This window comes from Taudactylus pleione, unplaced genomic scaffold, assembly GCF_031769625.1.
Source record: "Taudactylus pleione unplaced genomic scaffold, aTauple2 ptg000256l, whole genome shotgun sequence".
Lineage (NCBI taxonomy): Eukaryota > Metazoa > Chordata > Amphibia > Anura > Myobatrachidae > Taudactylus > Taudactylus pleione.
In genome coordinates, this window is record NW_028284658.1 from 22,269,612 (window position 1) to 22,291,430 (window position 21,819).

The following is a 21,819-nucleotide window of genomic DNA, read 5'->3' on the forward strand; positions in this document are numbered from 1 at the left end:
GGCCCACTGCCTTAATTATGCACACCCCTATAACGGTGTCCCAACGCCCAACCACCCCCATCACCACCCACAAACGGCACTTCCTGTAAATCAATATCGGAAGAGTCTGTATACACACTGCGTGTGGTCTGCGTACCCTTACCCGATCACACTGGATAGTTCGCACAGTGCGATGCATGTGCAGTGCAAAAACATCGGCCGAGTGCGTGCGTTCTCTCCCTTGCTGAATCAGGCCCTCAGTGTTAACTGAGTGCAAAGTGTGGAATACAACGTGCAGTGAGTCATTTAATTAATGTTCTGTATTTAAAAACTATTTAAAAAGCTGTATAAGGAAAAACTGTATTTTTCCTTATTTCAGCTCTGTAAATACCAGGGGGAGGGATTGGGGTGGGGGAGTGTTTCAGACCCCAAGATTTATGTTATCTGGCCTGGTGGTTCCAGAGCAGAACACTGAACAGAAGGGCCGCCTACTCTGATGCAAAACAGCTACAAGTGAGACAAACAGGGAAACGTCCTTCCTTGTAAATAAATGAAAGTGAAACTGACTGTAGTCAGTGCAGCCAACAAACACAAGACCACAGTTCTGCTCAACCGAAAAGAGGTATCAATACTTTCTAGTTAATTTCTAAATAATGATCTATAGCTACTACAGACTTTAATTACATGATTTTAACAGTTCAGGAATTAGCCATTCATTGCCAGTCTCAGCAAGAAGTCAGGTAATTTAAAGTTAGCTCGTTTCACATTACTTTCACATTCTATGTATTCAGGAGAGCAGTAATAGTTTACAGACTTGTTATTTTTCTTTGCAGCAAAATGGGAATATAAACGTTATTTTCATAACTATCTAAGGGGTCCTTCTGCAGAGGGTGACAGGGGGAGGCAGTGAGTGATAGGGGAAGGCAGTGAGTGATAGGGAGAGACAGTGAGTGATAGGGAGAGACAGGGGGAAGCAGTGAGTGACAGGGAGAGACAGTGAGTGACAGGGGGAGACAGGGGGAGGCAGTGAGTGACAGGGGGAGGCAGTGGGTGATAGGGAGAAACGGGGAGGCAGTGGGTGACGGAAAGACAGTGAGTGACGGAGATGCAGGGAGTGACGGGAGAGGCAATGGGTGACAGGGAGAGTCAGAGGGTGTTTAATGTGTGCCACCTGTCCTCTTATATTTAATTAATGTGTGCTTTAATAAATTAGTGCCACAAGCCCCCTGAAAAAGGGCCATGGGGCCATGGCCTCATGGGGAAGGGCTAGGGAAGAGATAGGGGCAGCCAGGAGATGCTGGGGATAATAACACCCACCCCCACAGCCCAAAGTTTGACAATGCTTTTTAAAAAATTTGTTGCACACCAATTGATGCCCCACCCCCACTGTAGCTCCGCCCACAGCTCTGATATCCATGCTTGACTACAGGTGACTTAATTAGTATCTCAGTCACTTTAATTTAACAATCTAGACTCAAACATGGATATCCTTAAAACCTGGACTGTAATGGCAGAGTTTGGGAACCTCTGCATTAACTCTTTAAAAACACTTTTAACGGTTATTGGAAAAATGCAGATGCGGTCACTTTACACATTGCAGGGACAAGCCCCTGTCCCTGGTTGTGATTTTTAATATATCCAGACGGTAAAGAATTTCTGATTGCCGCAAATACCAATTATCTAATTTTTGGGTTTAAACCCCAATAATTAATGAATGGACCCCTTAGTGTTAATGGCAGCTTTTAAAGGCAGCTTAAATGATCTTATAACTTAGTAGAGTTCAATTTTCACTATTCTTTTTCAACTATACAACCAGCAGACGCTCTTCACCTGTAGTATTGTCTGCCGACATAAAACTTGTTAGTCTACTGGGTGAAACTGTCCTGTAACAGAATACAATTAGACAAAAATTCAATGTTTAAGCTTAGTGTGCCACTAAAAGAGAAAAAACGCAAAGTGCAGAGTAAAGGGGCTTATCCATTTGACGACCTGAAAAACTGAACTTCCAGCGTTCAGTCCTTCAGGTCGCCGGGTGCGGTGCCCGCACTGAACAGCGTTCACTGAACGTCATTCAGTGCAGGAGACCGACCTAATATCTGTGAACATGTGGAATCTGATGCTCGTCGTCATGTTTACAAGCATGTTCCACAGATAGTCGGGGTCAGCAAGGACCCAGCGTGCACGCGCATCGCTGGTCCTTGCCGACTATCCATTAGACGACTTTCTGAACGTTCCGACCAAAAACCTCTTGGTTTTGGTCAGATCGTTCAAAAAGTCGTCTAATGGATAGGCCCCTTAAACACTCAGTACATAAAAAGAATAACAAGTGAATGATGTAACATAGTAGCAATATAATATAATCAATAAATATTCTATAAAAATTAGAAATGTGATGGACTCAACAAGGCAACGGGATAAGACGGTATTAGGAAAAAATTATCAAGGGTTGGGGCTAACAGATTTGGATTTTACTGCCCCCCCAAGACTGAATTCCAACTTGACAGTGATGTAGTGGTTCCAGAAGGCAGATTTTAGTGCAGGTGCAGAACTATGGGAGACAATGGAGGCGCCTGCCGCCGGGCTCCAGCTCTGAAGGGGCACCTTGTCCACAACATATTCATCCCACTTAGGGCTGTAACTATGTACCCGGAGTGTACCGTCATGGCCGCCCAATACATGGCACCTCTTCACGGCACATGAGAAGCCACCATACACTAGTGGAGAGCTCCATGTCAGACCATCAGCTGCTGCCTTCTTCTATCTATAGCCTGTCTGCATGCAAATTGCTACATTACAGTGTCAGCGACTGGGACGGGGGGGGGGGGGCACCAAATTTTAACTTGCCACCGGGCGTCTGGGATGAATTTACGCCACTGTGAGAAGTATGCACAATATATAGATTATCAGATTAACAAGGTTCTTGATGCTATTATGCAAATGATTAGTTTCTACCTTGGTGGTAAAACTAATAATGAATAAAGTGATGTGTAAAGGGCACTATACAAAGACGCAGTGATAGGGATACTCTTGCAACTCTCTCCTCAAGCAGCAGAATGACTAGTTTAATCTCTCTCTGCTCCTTGTCTGCACATGAATTCTGCAAATACATATCTGTAGTAGATTAAATATATATATATATTTTTTAAAGGTCAGTACTTAATACATTTATTACTCATCTCTTTTCTTATTTTCTGATTACAGATTCTACAACTATCAGATTATAGATCTCCAGATGGCTGACCAGACAGTCGAAGAGGTAAAAATGAAAAAGGCTAAAAAATATTGAAAACCTTTACTCCAATTTCTCTATAAAACATGTGTATCTGGGATTAAAGACAGATGCACAGATATGGTGCAGTAACTCAAGTATTATAGGTAACCCAAAGGCAAGATCAAAGCACTATGGGTACAAATATTCACGTGTTGTCGTGAGTATCAAATCGAGTATCAGGTCCTTAATGTAGATTTCAGATAGTACAGGTTCTGACTGAGGCCCTGATTCAGAGCCGGACGCTCTGACAGAGTGCTCGCTCTGAATCAGGGCCGGGCTATTTTATTTTTTTGAACGGCCTCCTCCTGCTCGCATATCTGTGGGTGACCACCCACAGCTATAGCGAGCGGGCAGGAAGATGGTCACGATGGTGAAGACCATCGCGACCATCGGGCTTGCGACGAGACCCTTGTGGTAGGGTCTCGTTGCCGCAAGCCCTGGAGTGCTTTCGGCTCAAACAGAGCCGAAAGCTCTCCCACTGACATCACTTGTGATGTCAGTGGGGCCGGCCCCAGACGGTAAGCGTTCCCATGGGAACGCCTCCGTCTGGGCAGCCACGCCCACCAAAGGGGGCGTGCTGTCACTCACCATCGACAGCACGCCCCCTTTGGTACGAGACCCGGAGCGACGGCTTGCTCGTCGCTATCCGGGTCTCGTGCATTCGCACAATGGAGCCGGCTCCGTCGTGCACATGCGCACTGGGCCACCATCGACCCGCTTGCGAGCGATTAGCGCTCGCGAGCGGTTCTGAATCAGCCCTGTAATCGAATCATCCCGACCACAAGGTTTATCAGTGTAGATAAACATTATAATGTAATCTTCTCAGACATTAAACAAAGAGATACAGTATTTAAATGTGTTTATTTAATTATTAACCACATACATTTCAGGGTTTTTGTTACACAATCATCTGCAAAACAGAATTGCACCAATTGATTTCTGATATATGGAGGCCTTTACTTTACTCTTTCCTTGGGCTACTGCACTTATGTCTTTTATTTTGGAAACTGTTTGCATTGCTGCTGTTGACTTCACTCATCCAGTTTTTGTGTTTACTTTTTCCTTTATTTTGTGATGTTTTATGTTGTGACATTGTCATTTTGCTTATTACATTGCTTTGTAATTTTGCAATTATTATTATTATTATCCTTTATTTATATGGCGCCACAAAGGTTCCGCAGCGCCTTACACAGTACATATATGAGCACACAAAAAAAAAACAGTTAATAGTAATACAAAACAATACAGGACAAGGAAATGGTTTATACACATAGCTGCATAACACAAGCAGCAGGACATGAGCAACCAGGTGTTAGGTGCCGTTGTGGGGAGTTAGGAGTAAATGATGCTATAAGTAGGGGGAGGAGAAGCACGTGAGGGACGAGGGCCCTGCTCGTGAGACCTTACATTCTAAATGATACAAGTATATAGCTTTTTTTTATCCTAAATTTTCTATTTTTATCAATACAACCCGCTGATCGCACGTACAAATGGTCCAAGGACCGGCAGCTCAATTTAGTGGGCAAATTTAAATGCCAGCCCAGTTGTGGGTCAGGCCCGACACATCGCACCCGTCGACCTAATGTGTACCCAGCATTAGTTTCATGGGCAGACCCTAGAGCATCCTTAAGTAACTCAACAGGATAGGTTTGTATCTTAGTAAATTCAAATCCATCCCCCACGGCCTCTCTCTTTTTATATAGTGTGCTTGCTCCAGGGCGCTCCAACGCGGCCGAGGATATCTTCCATGAAACTGGCAGGTTCAAGAACATCTTCCAGGCAGCCGCGGGGCCTGCTGGCTGGGGGGTGCGTCCGCCCCCCTCCCCACGGCTGCTGCTGCATGTGTATTGACGGTCTGCAGACTGCCCGTACACACTTGCCAATGGACAGATATGTCTGCAGATATATCTGTCCATCGGCTGTGCAGCACAGCCAATGCGATATGTCTGTGAACGACGTCGTTCACAGACATATCGCTGGTACACACTGGCCGAAGGGCAGTAGGTATATTAGCCAATCAATTGATCGGCCAATATATCTGTCAGTGTGTACCCAGCATTACAGTTTATTTTTATGTTTGCATTCGGCCCTTTCTATTCTGTTACGTTTCCCATACCCTATTCATCTGTAGCTACTTTATGTTGGAATCTTAATAAAAACAAATGGAATGGGGCGTGGCCTGGCAGGCATCTGGGGTGGACATGTGTCGTGCAGGTTCCTGGCCGGCATCTGCATTTTGTTCTTTTATTGGCCTGTCTTAGTATTTTTAGGGGCCCCATTTGTGTCTGTCTTCTACCTGTGACCTGATTGTATTAGGGATAAGGTTTGCAGAGCCAAGGGACACCTGTGTCCCTGCCGGTTGTGGCCTATGCACCCCTCTGAAGCCCCAGGCTGGAGTTTGGCCTGACCCCGTGAACAGTTCCTGCACATTATTGGGACTCCGGTTCCGGCTCTAGCCTGCCCACGGCTCCCGAGGTTGGACTCAGCCCTCCAGCCCCATTAACCCCAGTGCCTACCTCTGCTAGTGGTGGAGCATCCTCTGTGTGCATGGCCCGGCCGGGACTTCATGCCGCACGTAATTGCTGCACCTCGTGGTCTTCCACCATTGCCGCTGCTCTGCGGATATCTGCTGGGATGCGGCTTCTTCCCCAGGCACCCTGCTGAATGTACGAAGTGAGTGGATGTCCCTAATCCACCAGACTGAAGGATATCTATAGCCTGACCCTGGTGCTCCAGCTTACAGATCAGTACACTGTCTGCCATCTTACAGGTCGGGGGGAGGGTGGGGGGGTTGCTGGAGCAAACGATCCCCTCTGGATAGTGCTCTTCTTGGGCTCTCTCCTCTTCAATCCAGTAATTCTGAGGCTGTCTTGAGGATGCCCCAGAGTGAGAGTGAAAATAAGGTGCCTGTACCCTGAGTATATTATTCTTTGCCTTTTCTATAAATTACTTTCACCATACCATCATAAGCTGCAACTGTGTCATTTATGGTATTGGAGCCCCCTCCTATGGTCAACTTCTCTATATATTGAATTTGTCATATTTACACACAGCAAAAACCCCGCAGATCTCAATTCACTGTGAAGCTCCTGATTTATTTTCGATATGGGTTACTGTGGAAATTCAATTCTGGGCCTTTACCCTGGTCTCCATTACCTGACTGCTAGTTCACCTATACACTCATACTTTGTGCCTTATACTATTTATGCTGCCTCTTTCATGGGATGTAGGCCCAGGAATAGATGACACTTTGTCATCTACTGTCCTTTGACATTGCCACTTCAGTTGAGGGGACCGTGAGATGTGACACCTATCAGACCTGCATCCAATCTCTCATTATTGTCTGTTAATCTGGACCTAGCCCAGAGATCTGGTTACCTGATCCATGGTGAGACGCAATAATTCCAAGAAGTCCGCAGTCACTCCAGCTACCATCCCAGATAGCAACTTTCCTCTACCTATTTGTAGCATCTACTCCCGGGTCCATGTCATCTGGCCCTACCTCTCTGCCCATGGCATCTGGCAGTTCGGATGGGGGTTCTACTCCCAAGACTCGCTTCTCTCCTTTTCTGTCAGTCTCAGGCTGGAAATGTGGACGTTGCTGAAATCTTAACACACCTGCGATCCCTCCCGACTCGGCAAGATATTCACCAGGACTTACAACCTATTGAACAGAGGATTCCATCCAAGCTTGTATTTCCTCTATGAAGACCGATCTGACTCATGTGGCAGACAGAGTGGTGACACTTGAGGAACACAGAGAGGAGATTGACTCACATTTGTTAATCTATACCTTAATGTTAAACTATACTCCAATCTTATGGCGAATCATCTTGGGCCTCTACTTTCGAGTGTTATCCATTCCAATCAGGTTGGCTTCATACCAGGCAGAGAGGCGAGGGACAACACTACCAAAGTGATTGACTTGATAGCTTACACTCAGAAGTAGAAATGGTCCCAATGATGCTTCTCTCCATGGTTGCCGAGAAGGCTTTTGATCGGGTGGATTGGGGCTTTATGAAGGCAGTCTTGAGATGGTTGGGCCTGAATGAGGGCTTTTTGCAGAAGATTCTTTCTCTATATCGGGCTCCATTGGCATAGGTCAGAGTAAATGGGATATTATCCAAAAAAATTACAAATTCTAATGGTACATGCCAGGGCTGGACTCTCTCACCATTGGTCTTGGTATTGTGTATGGAGGCCTTGGCGACAGAGAATAGAGGCAACCCCAACATTACTGGATTGATTGTAGAGATCACTCTAGGTTTCATTCAAAATCAACTACTCAAAATCCACGGATCTAAATGTTACTGAATCAGCAGAGACTCTCTGCCCTGACTGCTTCCTTCTCATTTGCATGGCATCCCTCTCACGTCAAGTATACTGTGGTGAGAGGGGTTGTCTCTCACCTGAATTGCCCACATTCCTGTGGGATCCAATCCCTCCAAGGGAGGCTGGAGTGAAGCCTGTGCATTCTGCATTAGCAGTGAAGGTGTGGAATTCCAGGTTTTAACAGTTGCACAGACCCAGCTGAAATAATCAATGGAGCACAGGAAGGGTTTAAAACTCTCACACACCTGATGCTCCTTGCTCCTGATGCTGGATAAGCTGGCCAGGCGATAGGCTAGGGGTGGTGGTTAGCATTAGGGTGCCAGGACCCGGAAGGTCCACAGATTTTGTAACTGTTGACTGTTAAGCACAAAGAGTGCTGGGACATTTACTTTTATGTTTATTTACTTATTTTTTTGTTTTGTGCCTTTGTGTATACAGGCCTATGCTCACGTATGCTAAGGTGCAGTGTTTGCTGCCATTAAAAGCCACTGCTTTACCAAGTACATGCCTGTCTGGAGTCCTCATTTCTATAACCCATATTACAATACTTCTACCGAAATATCTTCATACAACATTGGCCCTGAACCATATCCCGATCCTAAGTAAAATACGGCAGTAGTTATCACAATGGCTCACTCAAAAGTTTTCTTGGTATGGACGCATAGGCAGTTCCCCTGAAGCTTCCCCATGCTTCTTAACAGAGGCACACAAGGTTATCCGTAACTTTGTTTGAAGCACACAGAATCCTAGATTTAAGCATTTTCAGCTTTTTAGATAAAACACAGGGTGGCCAACAATTACCGTATATACTCGAGTATAAGTCGACCCGAATATAAGCCGAGGTACCTACTTTTACCACAAAAAACTGGGAAAACTTATTGACTCGAGTATAAGCCTAGGGTGGGAAATGCAGCAGCTGGTAGTGCCCCCAGTAGTAATCCCCCCTGGTAGTGCCCCCAGTGGTAATCCCCACTTTCAGTGCCCCCAGTAGTATTCCCCCCCTGGTAGTGCCCCCAGTGGTAACCCCCCCCCCTTTTAGTGCCCCCAGTACTAATCCCCCCTTTTAGTGCCCCCTGTAGTAATCGCCCCCTGGTAGTGCCCCCAGTAGTCCCCCCCCCCCCTTCAGTAGAGAGACATAATAAAAATAAAAAAATAAACACTTACCTGAAACCCCCGCTCCTGGTCCCGCCGCTAACAGCTCCTCCGGCCGCTTGGCATGGGAGAGACTTCATTACTCATGACGTCTCTCCCATTACCCACTGCGGTAGCCGGAAGATGGCTCCCGCAGTGGGAGCAGCAGCAGCCGCTGAGAGTCTGACAGACTCTCAGCGGCTGCTGATTACAACAAACACACAGCTGCCGGCTCCGGCGGCTGTCTGTTTGTGCTGTGTAGCGCTGACCGAACTCCGTCCGGTCAGCGCTACACACTTCACTCGAGTATAAGCCGAGGGGGTACTTTTTCAGCACAAAAAATGTGCTGAAAAACTCGGCTTATACTCGAGTATATACGGTATCTTGATTTCAGTTTATTATCAAGCTACAGTCCTACACAGAATTTTAGATTGGTCAAGGGATGTGGGGAGGAAGCAGTGGATAGAATTGGAGTCTTTCTGCACGAACCTTTGTCTGAATACCATACCCTTTTGCTCTAAAGTTATAGGCTCTGATCACCCCACGGTTGGACCCACTTTACTATTATAGAGAACATTGCGCCTTAGGACAGGAATCTCCTTGATAATATCTTCACTTACGCCTATTTTAGATAACCCCCCTCTTTCCTCCTGGGACATCTGGTCAGACTGCGTCCTTGTGGAAGGAGGCAGGTGTTACCCGACTGAGACATCTGGTCTCTAATGGGGGAATTAAATCCTTCTCCGATCTATGTGCGTCTACTGGTGTCTCTGACCGAGATTAATGGTTTTATTTCAGGTGCGCCATTCTGCTTCCTCCTACTTTGGTGGGGATCTTACGCCGTCTGAGAATATGTGCTCTCACCCATGTTATTTCTGGTATTTACCAAATACTTCTGTCTGTCCATTTCCCTGCTAATCCGCCATTCTGTGACTCATGGGATAGTGACCTTCTACACCGGTGGTATACATATAAATTGGGAGAAAGCTTTTGAAATCACCTCTGCCTGCTCTTCTAGCATAGGAATATGTGAAACTCAATATAAGCGCTTCACGAGGTGGTACAGGTGTCCGGTTATGCTACATAAGTTTTTCCCTTCATTGTCTCCTATGTGCTATAGATGTGGCAAAGATAGAGGTACTTTGATACACATTTGGTGGGATTGTCCCTTAATTACCCTATTTTGGTCCAAAATTATAGCACTATCGTCAGAAATTCTGGGTTATCAAGCTCTGACAGGTCTGTTGGCTACTTTCGTACACAAATATCCCAACATATTAATAATGCTGCAATGGAGGTTGTCCCAGTATGCTGGCGCTCAACGGTGTCCCCATTGATATAGGATTGGTGCCAACGATTGTACTTCTACATGACTATGGAGGATATATTCCACGCAACCCTAGAGACGCAATCAGACTTTGTAGCAACCTAGTTTAAGTCCTCTCTTACATATAAAGCCCTAATCCCTGGGAACCCGCTGTAGACCTATTTTATCTAGTTTAGGCCTTCTCTGACCGCCGCACACTTTCAGTTTTCCACATTATTTGTGTCCCCCAATGTTTTCCCCTAAACCCTGAGCTTTCCCGTATTTCTTCCCTTTGTCGCATATTCCCCTCCCCCATAGAAATAGTTAGTTGGGTATGTATCTGTTTACCACGGTTTTATTTGTATATATTGGTAAAGGGGGTTACATATTCTGTCTGCATTTGATTCATGCTTAATTCCAAATTGAAGAAATATCACCCCTCATCAGTTAAGAAAGTAAAGAATACTATACTCTTAGTTTTACAATAAAACTTTTATTAAATTAAGGCTATTTCTAAAATGGACTAACAACATATAACCGTAGACAAAGGTAACAAGCGCTAGAGCGTGATGTGCAGAAGTACACGGAAAGATATTCTGTTTTCAAAAAGTGGCAAAATAAAGACAAAAATAAAAATTGTTAGGTCGACATTTAACATCTCGACGTGCATCGGGTCAACATGAGAATATTGATATGGTTGAAATGTCGACATACAGTAACTATGTCAACATTCCTCATGTCTGAACGGATGACATGTCTACATGTTAGAATGTCGACCTAACATCCTTGCTGGCCCAGCGGTTACTTACTGTCTCTGTGGCAGAGGCATCTCCAGCGTCTTCTTCTGGGTCCCGGCCGTCTAGTGACATGCAGTTCCAGCGCAGGTGTCTGAGGAGCGGCATTCCGGTAAGTATCTTGTCCCAATCCCTGTTCCTAACCCTCCTCCTAGTGACTAATCCTAACACCCCTCTTCTCCCTGAAGTTTAACTCTAACCTCCCCACGCAGCCTAACCCTCCCGGGAGCTCCTAACCTGAACTGTTTACATTTCAGATTTCAACACTGTGAAGGTGTTGCATTCAACACTGTAGTGTCGATATTATGAATGTTAACATGGTCAATGTTGATCATTCCACCTCTTTGCAATCCTTCAAACGGGCTCTCAAGACCCATTATTTCATCAAAGCCTTCCAGCTGTCATTCTAACTCCCTGATACATACACCTTCCTCCCCATCTGTGTCACCCCTGTTTGTCTTCCCCTCCCCTTTTAGAATGTAAGCTCTTATGAGCAGGGCCCTCTAACCTCTTGTACTTCTCCCTACTTTAGTTTCATCTACTTCTTACTCACCACTAGGGCACCTAACACTTGTCTGCTTATGCTCTGTTGCTTATCTGGGTGTTATGATCACTAATGTAGCAATATGTATTATCCATGTCCTGGTCCTGTATTGTATATTGTTCTGTAAGTCGCTTGTTTACAATTTGTTTATGTGCTTTGTAAGGCGCTGCGGAACATTTGTGCCGCCATATAAATGAAAGATAATAATAAATGATAATAATAGTAAATCATGTGACTGGATCTCAGAAATTCCAATTGTGGAACAAAGGCTTAATATAAGTATTAATGCAGACCTTCAATGATATTTGCAAACATAAACCAGAAATTAGTTTCAGGAATAAAGGATAGAAAATTATAATTTAATCTGTTTTGTAGATTCTGCTGTTCACCGTGTGCTATAAGTAGTGTATAAAAGGCTAATGTTGCTCCTCACCTCAGTGGGGGGAATTCAGGTGTGTTGCACGACCAGCGGCCACTAGATGGCGCCCGATGGAGCAATTCAATTGTTACTCCGTTCGGGCGCGCATAGCTGCTGGCCCTGACATTTCTACTCACAACCCCTCGAGCTGCTAAGCAGAAATGACTGAAAAGTGACCCGTTTCATCGCTCAAACAGTACTTTTTGTAGGCGACAGGGGCGTATTTATATGGGACGCAGGGTGCGTGGTGCACACGGGCCTCTGAGTCCAGGGAGGCCCACACCGCACACCCTGCACCCATATTTAGTTTATACTTACCTTTCTGCAGTCTTCAATCACAGGGAAAATGCCAGAGAGGAGGGGGCCCAAACAGAGGCTGCACACGGGCCCCCTTCTCTCTTAAAACATGCAATCTTCACCACAAGAGCTTATCATTTATGTAAAAAGCCTGCTCAACTATATTATGGGTTGACACCCTGATTTATCATTGGTTACATACATCTCATTTGTCAGATAACTTCAGATGGAGGATCCCAAGTGAAGCTCAGGATTACACTTCGCACTCAATGTCCTGCATCTAGACAGTTGCAGGTACTCTTTTAGTAGTGATGCACCTAAGCAATCCCAATGTCTGCAATTTGGCTTTAATGTGTCCAACTAACTTTGCTTGCATACAAGTCTATAACTCTGAGCAGAACCATCAAGAAGTTAGTAAGTGGTCTTGAAAATCAAATAATAGATACATCAAAAGCTGTTAGAAAAATTAGAGGTAGCTATGTCTAGGAAGAAAAGTTAATTAATTTAGCAAATTTTTTTTTTTTTATTTAGTAGTGAAGGAAATAGCTTATATTGATACCCAAGTAGAAGTTGGTACAATGGCCCTGATTCAGAGCCGGACGCTCTGACCAGAGCGCTCGCTCTGAATCAGGGCCCACCTCCATAAATATGGAGCGTCCTCCTGGACGCTCGTATAGCTGTGGGTCACCACCCACAGCCTATACGAGCGTGCAGGATGATGGTCGCGATGGTCTTGACCATCGCGACCATCGCCAGTGCGACCAGAAGCCTGCGGTTGAGTTTCTCAACCGCAAGGCCAGGAGTGATTTTGGCTCTATCAGAGCCAAAATCACTCCCACTGACATCACTAGTGATGTCAGTGGGGCCGGCTTCTGACGGTAGGCGTTCCCTTGGGAACGCCTCCGTCTGGCTGGCACGCCCACCAAAGGGGGCGTGCTGTCAATCAACATCGACAGCACGCCCCCTTTGATCAGACACAACGAGCGAAGGAAAGTCCTTCGCTCGTCGCGTCTCGCGCATGCGCACAACGGAGCTCCCTCCGTCGTGCGCATGCGCAGTGCACACCATCGACCCACTTGCGAGCGGACAGCCGCTCGCGAGTGGGTCTGAATCAGGCCCAATGTCCCTATCTGTACCCATTAAGCTGCATACACACACAACGATTTTGATACCAACGATTTTATGAACTATTATCTGTCAGATTTTTTAAAGTGTAGTGTACGATTTTTATGAACTACAAACGATTTTTGCATATTCCCTTACTGAAAATCGTTGAGTTGACAAGTCTGACTGAACTACAAACTGCAAACTACATAAGTGAACGCGCATGAACGATAATCGTTCATCGTTTGACTCAGAAAGTGAACAATTTTTTCAAACGATTATCGTTAAACGATAATCGTTCAAAAAAATCGTTGTGTGTATGCAGCTTAAAAGTTCAGTTTACATTAACATTATTACAGTCTAAAGTAGACCCCATCAGTGACCCTGCACCAGGGCCGGATTAAGGTCTGTGGGGGCCCCTGGGCAACAAACATGTGGGAGCCCCTTTTAAATATGGACGAAATGGGGGTATGCACAATGGGGACCATATCGCTCATAAGCGGTACATTGACTAACAGTGATAAGCTAATCTTAACGCTGTTTGTTAAATACTGAAAGGAGGACATTTAGCGAGTGACATAACCTCTTTAGCACTGTCTCTCCAGATAAATCAAACTTCAACCACACACAAGAAAAAAACACAATATACACCCACAGGAAAAAAAACACACATATATGCATCCAAATGAAATTTTACTCAGTTTTACAATCTTATCCACATTACACCGCACATAGTGCCCCTTATTCATGTTATGACATACAGTATTGCCCCTTATACACAATGCCCACAGTAGTAGTGCCCCTAATACACATAATGCCCACAGTAGTAGTGCCTCTTACACAATGCCCACAGCTGTATTGCCCTTTATGTGATGCCACCAGTAGTGATGCCCCTTATGCAGTGTCCCCAGTAGTGACAGTAACCACAGTGGTAGTGCCCCTTTTGCAGAGCCCCCAGTAGTAGTGCCCACAGGAGTGGTGCTCTTTATACAGTGCCCCCTATGCAATGCCCCCATTAGTTGTGCCACCAGTAGTAATGCCCCCTGTGGTAGTGCCTCCTGTATAAATGCCCCAAGTAATAGTGGCCCCTGAGTATTGCCCCCAATAGTAGTGCCCTCTATAATGAAGCCACTTGCACACGAAAAAAACCAAAAACCTAATACCTTAAGCCCCGCTCCCGTCCAGTCCGCCTGGATGCTCCACTGAACTATGGGAGAGACGTCATGACGTCTCTCCCATAGTGCACTGCGGGAGCCGGAAGCCGAAGCTCAGGAGTGAGCTCCAGCTACCGTTGTGGAGCCGGGCGCCCGCTGATAACAAAATCCCTGCGGTGCTGGGGTTAGTTGGGCCAGCGGAGGCGGATCTGGTTCCCAGGGCTGGATTAACGGGGTCCTGAATGTGTGGGGGCCCAGGGACGACCGCCCCTGTCGCCCCCCGTTAATCCAGCCCTGCCCTGCACGTTATAACGGGACTGTAATCCTGCACAGAGCCCAATCCAATCTTGTATCCATTATACAAAAGAGCAGTGATTCCCAACCTCGGTCCTCAAGGCACACTAACAGTCCTGGTTTTCGTGATATTCATGCTAATTAAGTCACCTGTGCTTAAGTATGGCTATCTTTAAAACCTGGACTGTTAGTGTGCCTTGAGGATCGTGGTTGGGAACCCCTGCAGTAGAGACTCCATTCTATTGCCAAGTCATGACTAGTATAAAACGCAGAGCCTCTCTCTAATGGCTAGCATACAAGAGATCAGAATGCAGTGGCCAAGGGGCAAAGCTGTATTTACAAAGGCAGGCCCTGTGTGTTATCCAGTGCGGAGCAACCCCTCAGGCACAGGAGGGAGAGCGGCTATTTTCATAGGAGGTATGGCTAGTATAAAACACAGTGCATGCAGCAATCCCATTCATGAATTCAGTTCCCCTCTCCATTCCACTCCCCCCCCCCCCCCCCCCCATCACTGTCCTCCCTCAATAATCTCCCCTATCTACACATCCACCAAATCGTCATCTCTTCCCTTACAAGAGAACAGACAGCAGGTTCTCTCACCCACAGGGGCATATCCAATTGAAGGTGGGATATTTAAAAAAAACCCTGCAGGGCAAGGCTTTTCCCGCAGCCGTTTTGCTATTCAATATGGTATCTGAAATTGGGAAGCAGTGATTTCTATAGAAAATCCTCCAGAGCAAGTCTGATTATCCTAAAATTGTACATTTTTGTAAAAATCAGTGGGACTTGCTCTGGGACCCCAGCGGCACCTCCCCATAGGACTAAATAAGCTATTGGAAGTTTCCAATTAGCTTAATTAGTCCTTAATTACTCACCTTCAGAAGCGCTGTCTTCTTCTTCCAGTGTCGGGAGCCAGGTCTTCTGCAGCAGGGTGAGTATGCGAGTGTTTGTTATACCCCTTTTACACTGGAGCTAAAACCCAGGTTATTGCAGGGTTAACCCGGTTTGCTCCCTGGTGTAAAAGGGGTGAGGGTTGGATCGCCGGGTCGAGTGGTAACTAGCAGGGTTTAACACTGGTGTAGCCCGTGAAACCCTGCTGTGAGAACAGCGCACTCCGGGTCACGATGACCTGGAGTGCGCTGCTAGCTGGCCGATTGGTCCGGCTTCAGTGGCGCTTAAAGATTACATCATCTCCAAGCGTCCACTTTCACACCGGGTCTATGCAGACCCGACTCCGGTGTGAGCGGCGCCAACTCGGGAATATCCTAGTCGGTGCCGGCTAAATTCCGGGTCTGACCCGTAATTTTGGTGGAAAAGGTGTGTGTGTCTGTGTGTGTGACCCAGTATATGTGTGACCCCCCCCCCACGTACCAGGTGCTGGGAGAACTACGTCTTCCAGTAGTCTTTACGCTTCAAAACACCCCCGGAGCTTCCCTGCAGCCCCCTCGCCTGTGACAAGATGGGGGAAGACCCAGGACATGTAAGTATCTTTTTTTTTCCTCATGCGCCATGGGGGATTCAGCTCTTAAAACCTTGAAACCACTTTTTTTATTGTATACCGGGGGTATGAGGAGCGCGCATACACTCGGTAATCCAAAAATTGGGTACCTCGCACCCAATTGGATATGCACCAAAGTCTCCTCTATAGTTCGCTCATTCAACTTCCACAACTTTTAGCCATTCGGACCACCACTGTTCTTTCACCTCACCTGAAAACACCCGTAAGCCAGCTTGCTCCTTTCTCACACTGCATTTCATTTATCTTACCAGAACGACAGGCATAAGGTAATGACACTGCAATGTATAAAGTAGAAGGCGGCAAATAAATTATAAGAAAGTAAAGACACTGCGTCCCGGGGGTGGCAACGGCACAGGGCAGGGCAGGCTGCTCTAGCGGGTTGTCGCTATAAGGGCAGAGCGCATTTTGCTACTTTAAAATTGGCAGGGCGTGGTGGCCTACTAAAATAGCCTAGTGGGAACACTAATAGTAGTGACCTAGTTAATTTTATCCTCCATAGTAGAACTCTATTTTATTTTATGTGAACTCTCCTGCATTAGACTATTAGTAGATAGCAACAATTCATATAAAATTATGCAGAAACTGCAGTTTCTACATAATGTTATGAAAAATAAAAACTTGATAGATAGGCCCCAGTGATCGTACATTCATGTTACTATCCCTGTGCTGTCTCATAGGATGGCCCACTTTTTACAGCTATTGCTAATCGGACATTCAAACATTCACATTAGAGGCATTAGACAAAGTCCTATGAGGATTGTGTCTGTGCGGTACACGGTGATTGAACGCCGATATGTGTGTTGCTGGTTTCCTGCTTTGTCAAGGCTGAACCTGAATTGTTGGTGCTCAAGCCTTTTATTAGTGAGGTATTCGGCTTAGTGCAAATGTAATTATGTAGTGCAATCCCATTGGCTGCATGTAGAATACCTCACAAATAATAGGCTTGAGCACCAGCAGTTTGGTTTATGCCCCGTTTGCCATGTAACCTTTTCCCGTGTCTGATTGCCTACTTCAATCCAGGTCTGATTTCTGTATCAAAAGCTCATTACAATGGAATAAATACTATCCCAAACTCACTACAAGTCATCCTCCCCAAGTGTATGTCTATTCCTCCACCCCAAGATCACGTGATATCTTGGGTATCCATATAGAAGATCGACAATGTAAAGGTCAACAGTCATTGGGTTGACAAATGCAATAGTTCGATAAAAGGCCGACTGACAAAAGACCAGCAGTGCGGAAGGTCGACAGGGTTAAAAGGTCGACACAACAATGGTAAACATTTTTTTTTAACAGTTTAAAGCTGGATACACCAACAGATATATTGGCCGATAAATTGATCGGCCAATATATCTGCTGCCCGTCGGCCATTGTGTACCAGCGATATGTCTGTGAACGACGTTGTTCAGACATATTGCATTGGCTGTGCTGCACAGCCGATGGACAGATATGTCTGCAGACATATCTGTCCATCCGCAAGTGTGTACGGGCAGTCTGCAGACCGCCCGTACACACACACAGTGGCAGCTGGGGGTAGGGACATGCCCCAGACACAGCCGCCGGTACCCGCAGCCAGATAGATGATGGCCGGTTCAGTATGTATGAACGACCATCATCTGCAGATACATCTGTATAGTGTGTACCTAGCATTAAGCACTTGGGGGAAGATTAGGCATCAGGTGGGTTAGGCACTTGGGGGAAGATTAGACATCGGGTGGGTTAGGCACTTGAGGGAAGATTAGGCATCAGGTATAGGCATCTGGGAGGGTTAGGCACTAAGGGGAGAGGTAGGGTTAAATTACAAAAAAAAAATTGTTGACCATTTGAACCTGTGCGACCCACTGAATGCTGACCTTTACAATGTATATATTTTGTACCACACCCGATACCTTGCAGCCATGGGTGTAATTACCATAGGTGCAAGGGGTGCAGCTGCTTGTCAGAGTTACATGTGTTATATACATTTGTCACCATTGGGTGGTTCTATCTTGCTAGATCTGTAAATAACAGCTAGTCTATGGAAGAGAAAGGAAAAACTAGTTATACAGAAGAAATTGCTGATACATATCTTTCATCTTCAATTTAGGGAGGGTTTGTACATGTTGGAGACCAGACTATGACAGAAGAAGATGTGAGAAGAGAGATACAAAAATATAAGGTAGGTGTCTGTTACAGAGGCCGCTGCTGCTCTCTTCTGAACATGCCCCGGGCCAGCACATGAGCAGTAAGAAACAGTTCTCACTCGCACTCCTGTCTGTGCCTAAACTTTTTTTTTTAACTTGTTCTCCTGTTACTGACCACACCCAGCAGCGTTTGTTTATATTCAATGTATGCCCACAGTGTTAGATTGTAAGGTTAGGTGATACACACCCTGCACTCACATAGAAAAATGTACATCTCCAACATTTGGCAATAGCTACTATGGTAAAAAGCCCATTAAATTACATGTTTATTATTATGTATCTGGTTATATTTCTATAGGAAAGTAGCACACTTCTAAAAGTTACATTTAAAAGAAAATAAAAAGCACTGACTTTAAGATTTTCTTTTTATATTTTTGCATTTCTTCTTACATAAAGCTTTTAAGCAAAGCACAGGCAGGGAAAACTCATAACTTATTAAGTTGTAATGATTTAGAACAGGGGTTCTCAACTCTAATCCCCAAGTACCACCAACCGGTCATGTTTTGAGGATTTCTTTAATCATGCAGAGATGAGTTAGTATATTTTGCTGGGTCAGTAATTATCCCATCTGCTTCCACAAGCAGAAATCCACAAAACATGACCTGTCAGTGGTACTTGAGGATAATGGTTGAGAACCCTTGATTTAGAAGATCTAATGGTGCATACACACGGTCAGATTTTTCTTCAGATCTGAACGATAACTATTAAAAAATAGTTCAATCGTTCATATCTGAAGGAAAATCTGACATGTCTGAACGATGCACGTTCCCGATGGTCAGATAACTATATCTGACATCTCATGTGTTTGCAGTCAGATTTGGACGATTCCATTCATTTTAATGCAGTCAAAAATCGTTTGTAGTTCAAATCATTCATCAAATCGTTCATCTGACAAATCTAACCGTGTGTATGCACCTTAAGCAAATCATTGCCCTCTTTATTACTGGTTACCCAATATGTGGGCAGTGTGGTTGGCGCAGTGGTCAGCATTACTGTCTCACAGCACTGAAGTTGTGAGTTCAATTCCTGACCAAGGCACTGTGTAGAGTTTGTATGCTCTCCATGTTTGTATGTGTTTCCATTTGATAGAGAATATAGATTGTGAGCTCCACTGGGCCAGGGACCGATATGAGTGAGTAAATATTCTCTGTTACGCACTGCACGCTATATAAATTACATTTAATAATAATATATGGAATTTTAGGCATAAATGTAAGAAAACTAAACAATCAGACACATAAAATTCAAGTAAAAAAAACCTTACAAAAATAACCATGCATAACTGCTGTACACAAAAGCAATGTAAACCTCAATGGAAATAAAAATACATACATAGATATATAGCTGCCTTTCCATATATATATATATATATATATTTATATGTAATCACTATAAGTGGATATTGAGCAGATTTTTTTACATTCAGTCCACAAAAGATAATTTGGCCTCGATGCACTATTGCTGTTTTGTGGTCATTCCTCAGGAAATGTAAGTTTTTGGAGGTTTGGCCGCTCACCGCATATGCACCAAGGTCTGGAGTGCAATACATTCCTGGGCTTGGATGCAGTAGCTAATGCCATCTTTAGACATGATGGACCTAGGGGATTCTTATCGCAAGTCCCCCTGAGAAGGATCCAATTGGATCCCTCCCAGAACGCCCCTGGCACATGTGCGTCACTCAACGCATGTGCAGTAGGACTTCTGCATCATAGACACGGAAGTCTTTCTATCGCAAAGGACAGCTCTTACCAGGAGAGCTGTCTTTTGTGAGTTTAATCATGTATACTGGCGTTATTATAAGATGTATTATGCAAGATAGTGGTTGATGTATCAAACAGTAGACCTGTGGAGAAGTTGCTCACAGCAACCAGTGAGCTTCTACCCATTATTTTACAGAAAGTAATACAAAATACAGTATAATCGAGTCTATGGGATAAGATCCCCACAGTCTTATTAAAATGTCCCAGTTGACATCATCTTATAGTTCCCAATAGCCTCAAAGAAGGGGGAAAAAAAAGGGGGTGAGGGAGTTAAATACATTCAAAGGATCCACGTGACCAGAGTGATCAGCCAAGAAAAAAGTAACTATATCAGCTTGGAGTACCTTAGAGGAAAGTCAGGAATCTGCAAGTACATAGTCTATATGGGAGAATTAACTATGCAGGGGGGAGACAAAACATGTGTAGCCCCTGGCTTCTCCATTAGAGAGGAGCCAAGTATCAAGCAAGGAGAGATCATTTAGGAATGCAGCAAAACTGTGTGTGGAGGCAAAGGGCAGGTCAGAAGAGGGGACTGGATGGGTAGATTTATCCAGGGCCGGGTCTAGTGCCATATTAAAGTCACCACCCAAAACCACATAAATCACATGCAAGTCAAGATGATGAAACAGAGGAAAGAAAGGAAAGTTGTCCTGTATTGGGAGAGTAGTAGGGGGCCAAAGACACCGGGGTGGCCCCAAGAGAACCCACAACTATAAGAAACCTACCCTCGGGATCAGAGTAAGAGGAGGACATTGGGAAGGGAACCTTACTGTGGACAAGGATAGCAACACCTCTGGTTTGTGGGGGCAGAAGAAAGATTGGGAAAAAGCTTTAGCTTGGAGTATAGTATGACAGGGAGCAAGGTGGATCTGTAAGAAAGCTATATCAATATGCCCTTGGCATAATGCCAACATCAAGACAGAGCTCTTCTTTGGGGAGCTTGAGCCATTAAAATTCAGAGGCATGAGACAGGGTCGAGAAGGCAGCAAACAGGCTTAAAGCCAAACACCTTTTAAACCACAAATAAAACCACCATTTGGACAAGTTAACTGCATACCGGATAAAGGAAGGCAAGTAGCACATCAGAAATGCAATGTAGATGGTACATCCGGGGTTCAGTAACATCCACTGCAGAGATGGCATCTACCCTTGGATCTGGTTAGTAACAGCGTTCTTGTCCTCCACCGACACATTTCAACATGGTCTTCTTTAAGGTGTACCATGATGGGCAGTTAACCAGACTTCCCTCCCATCTGTTTATCTTGCGGACGGGGGGGGGGGGGAAACATCACCAAGACTATATTCAATAAAGACAGAAAAAAAAATACCATATAAAACATTTATTGCCACATAGTTCAAATAGTTTATATTTATTTTGACTACCAAACCGGTTTATAAATAAACTGTGGCTGTGAATTCCACTGTGAAACGCAAGCCACTTCCGCCGTAATCTGGATGTGAAAACTGGTCTCGGCTTTTGTATTCTTTACTAGAACTGCACATGTGCCGGTTGTCTTGGTATGTGTATTGAAAGAATCTGCATTTCTGTTCTTTACATGACTGTGCATGGTTGTATGGACAGAGTATTGCCAGGTGCTTGTGCGTTTCAACCTGAAATGCTATGGCAAGTTACATGCAGACTGTTTTATACACTTAGGGGCATATTCAATTAGGTGCAAAAAGTCCCGTACTTTTCACATGCCATCATCGCTGGTTTTCCATGCGGAAAAGTA

The 21,819-nt window shown here is 45.0% G+C and overlaps 1 protein-coding gene across 2 annotated transcripts in view; it reads left to right on the forward strand.

Moving 5' to 3' along the window:
* Positions 1 to 530: 530 nt before the first annotated feature.
* The window catches only part of IFI35 (interferon induced protein 35), a 70,206-nt gene continuing 48,917 nt past the window's right edge, over positions 531 to 21,819 (forward strand). The window contains exons 1-4 of one of the 2 annotated variants that reach the window (XM_088480845.1): positions 531 to 601; positions 3,181 to 3,235; positions 12,289 to 12,366; positions 18,230 to 18,301. In XM_088480845.1, coding sequence (XP_088336971.1) covers positions 3,212 to 3,235; positions 12,289 to 12,366; positions 18,230 to 18,301 — 174 coding nt within the window. In that variant the 5' untranslated portion in view covers positions 531 to 601; positions 3,181 to 3,211. The remainder of the gene's footprint in view (positions 602 to 3,180; positions 3,236 to 12,288; positions 12,367 to 18,229; positions 18,302 to 21,819) is intronic. The other variant, XM_088480846.1, reaches the window with a different exon arrangement.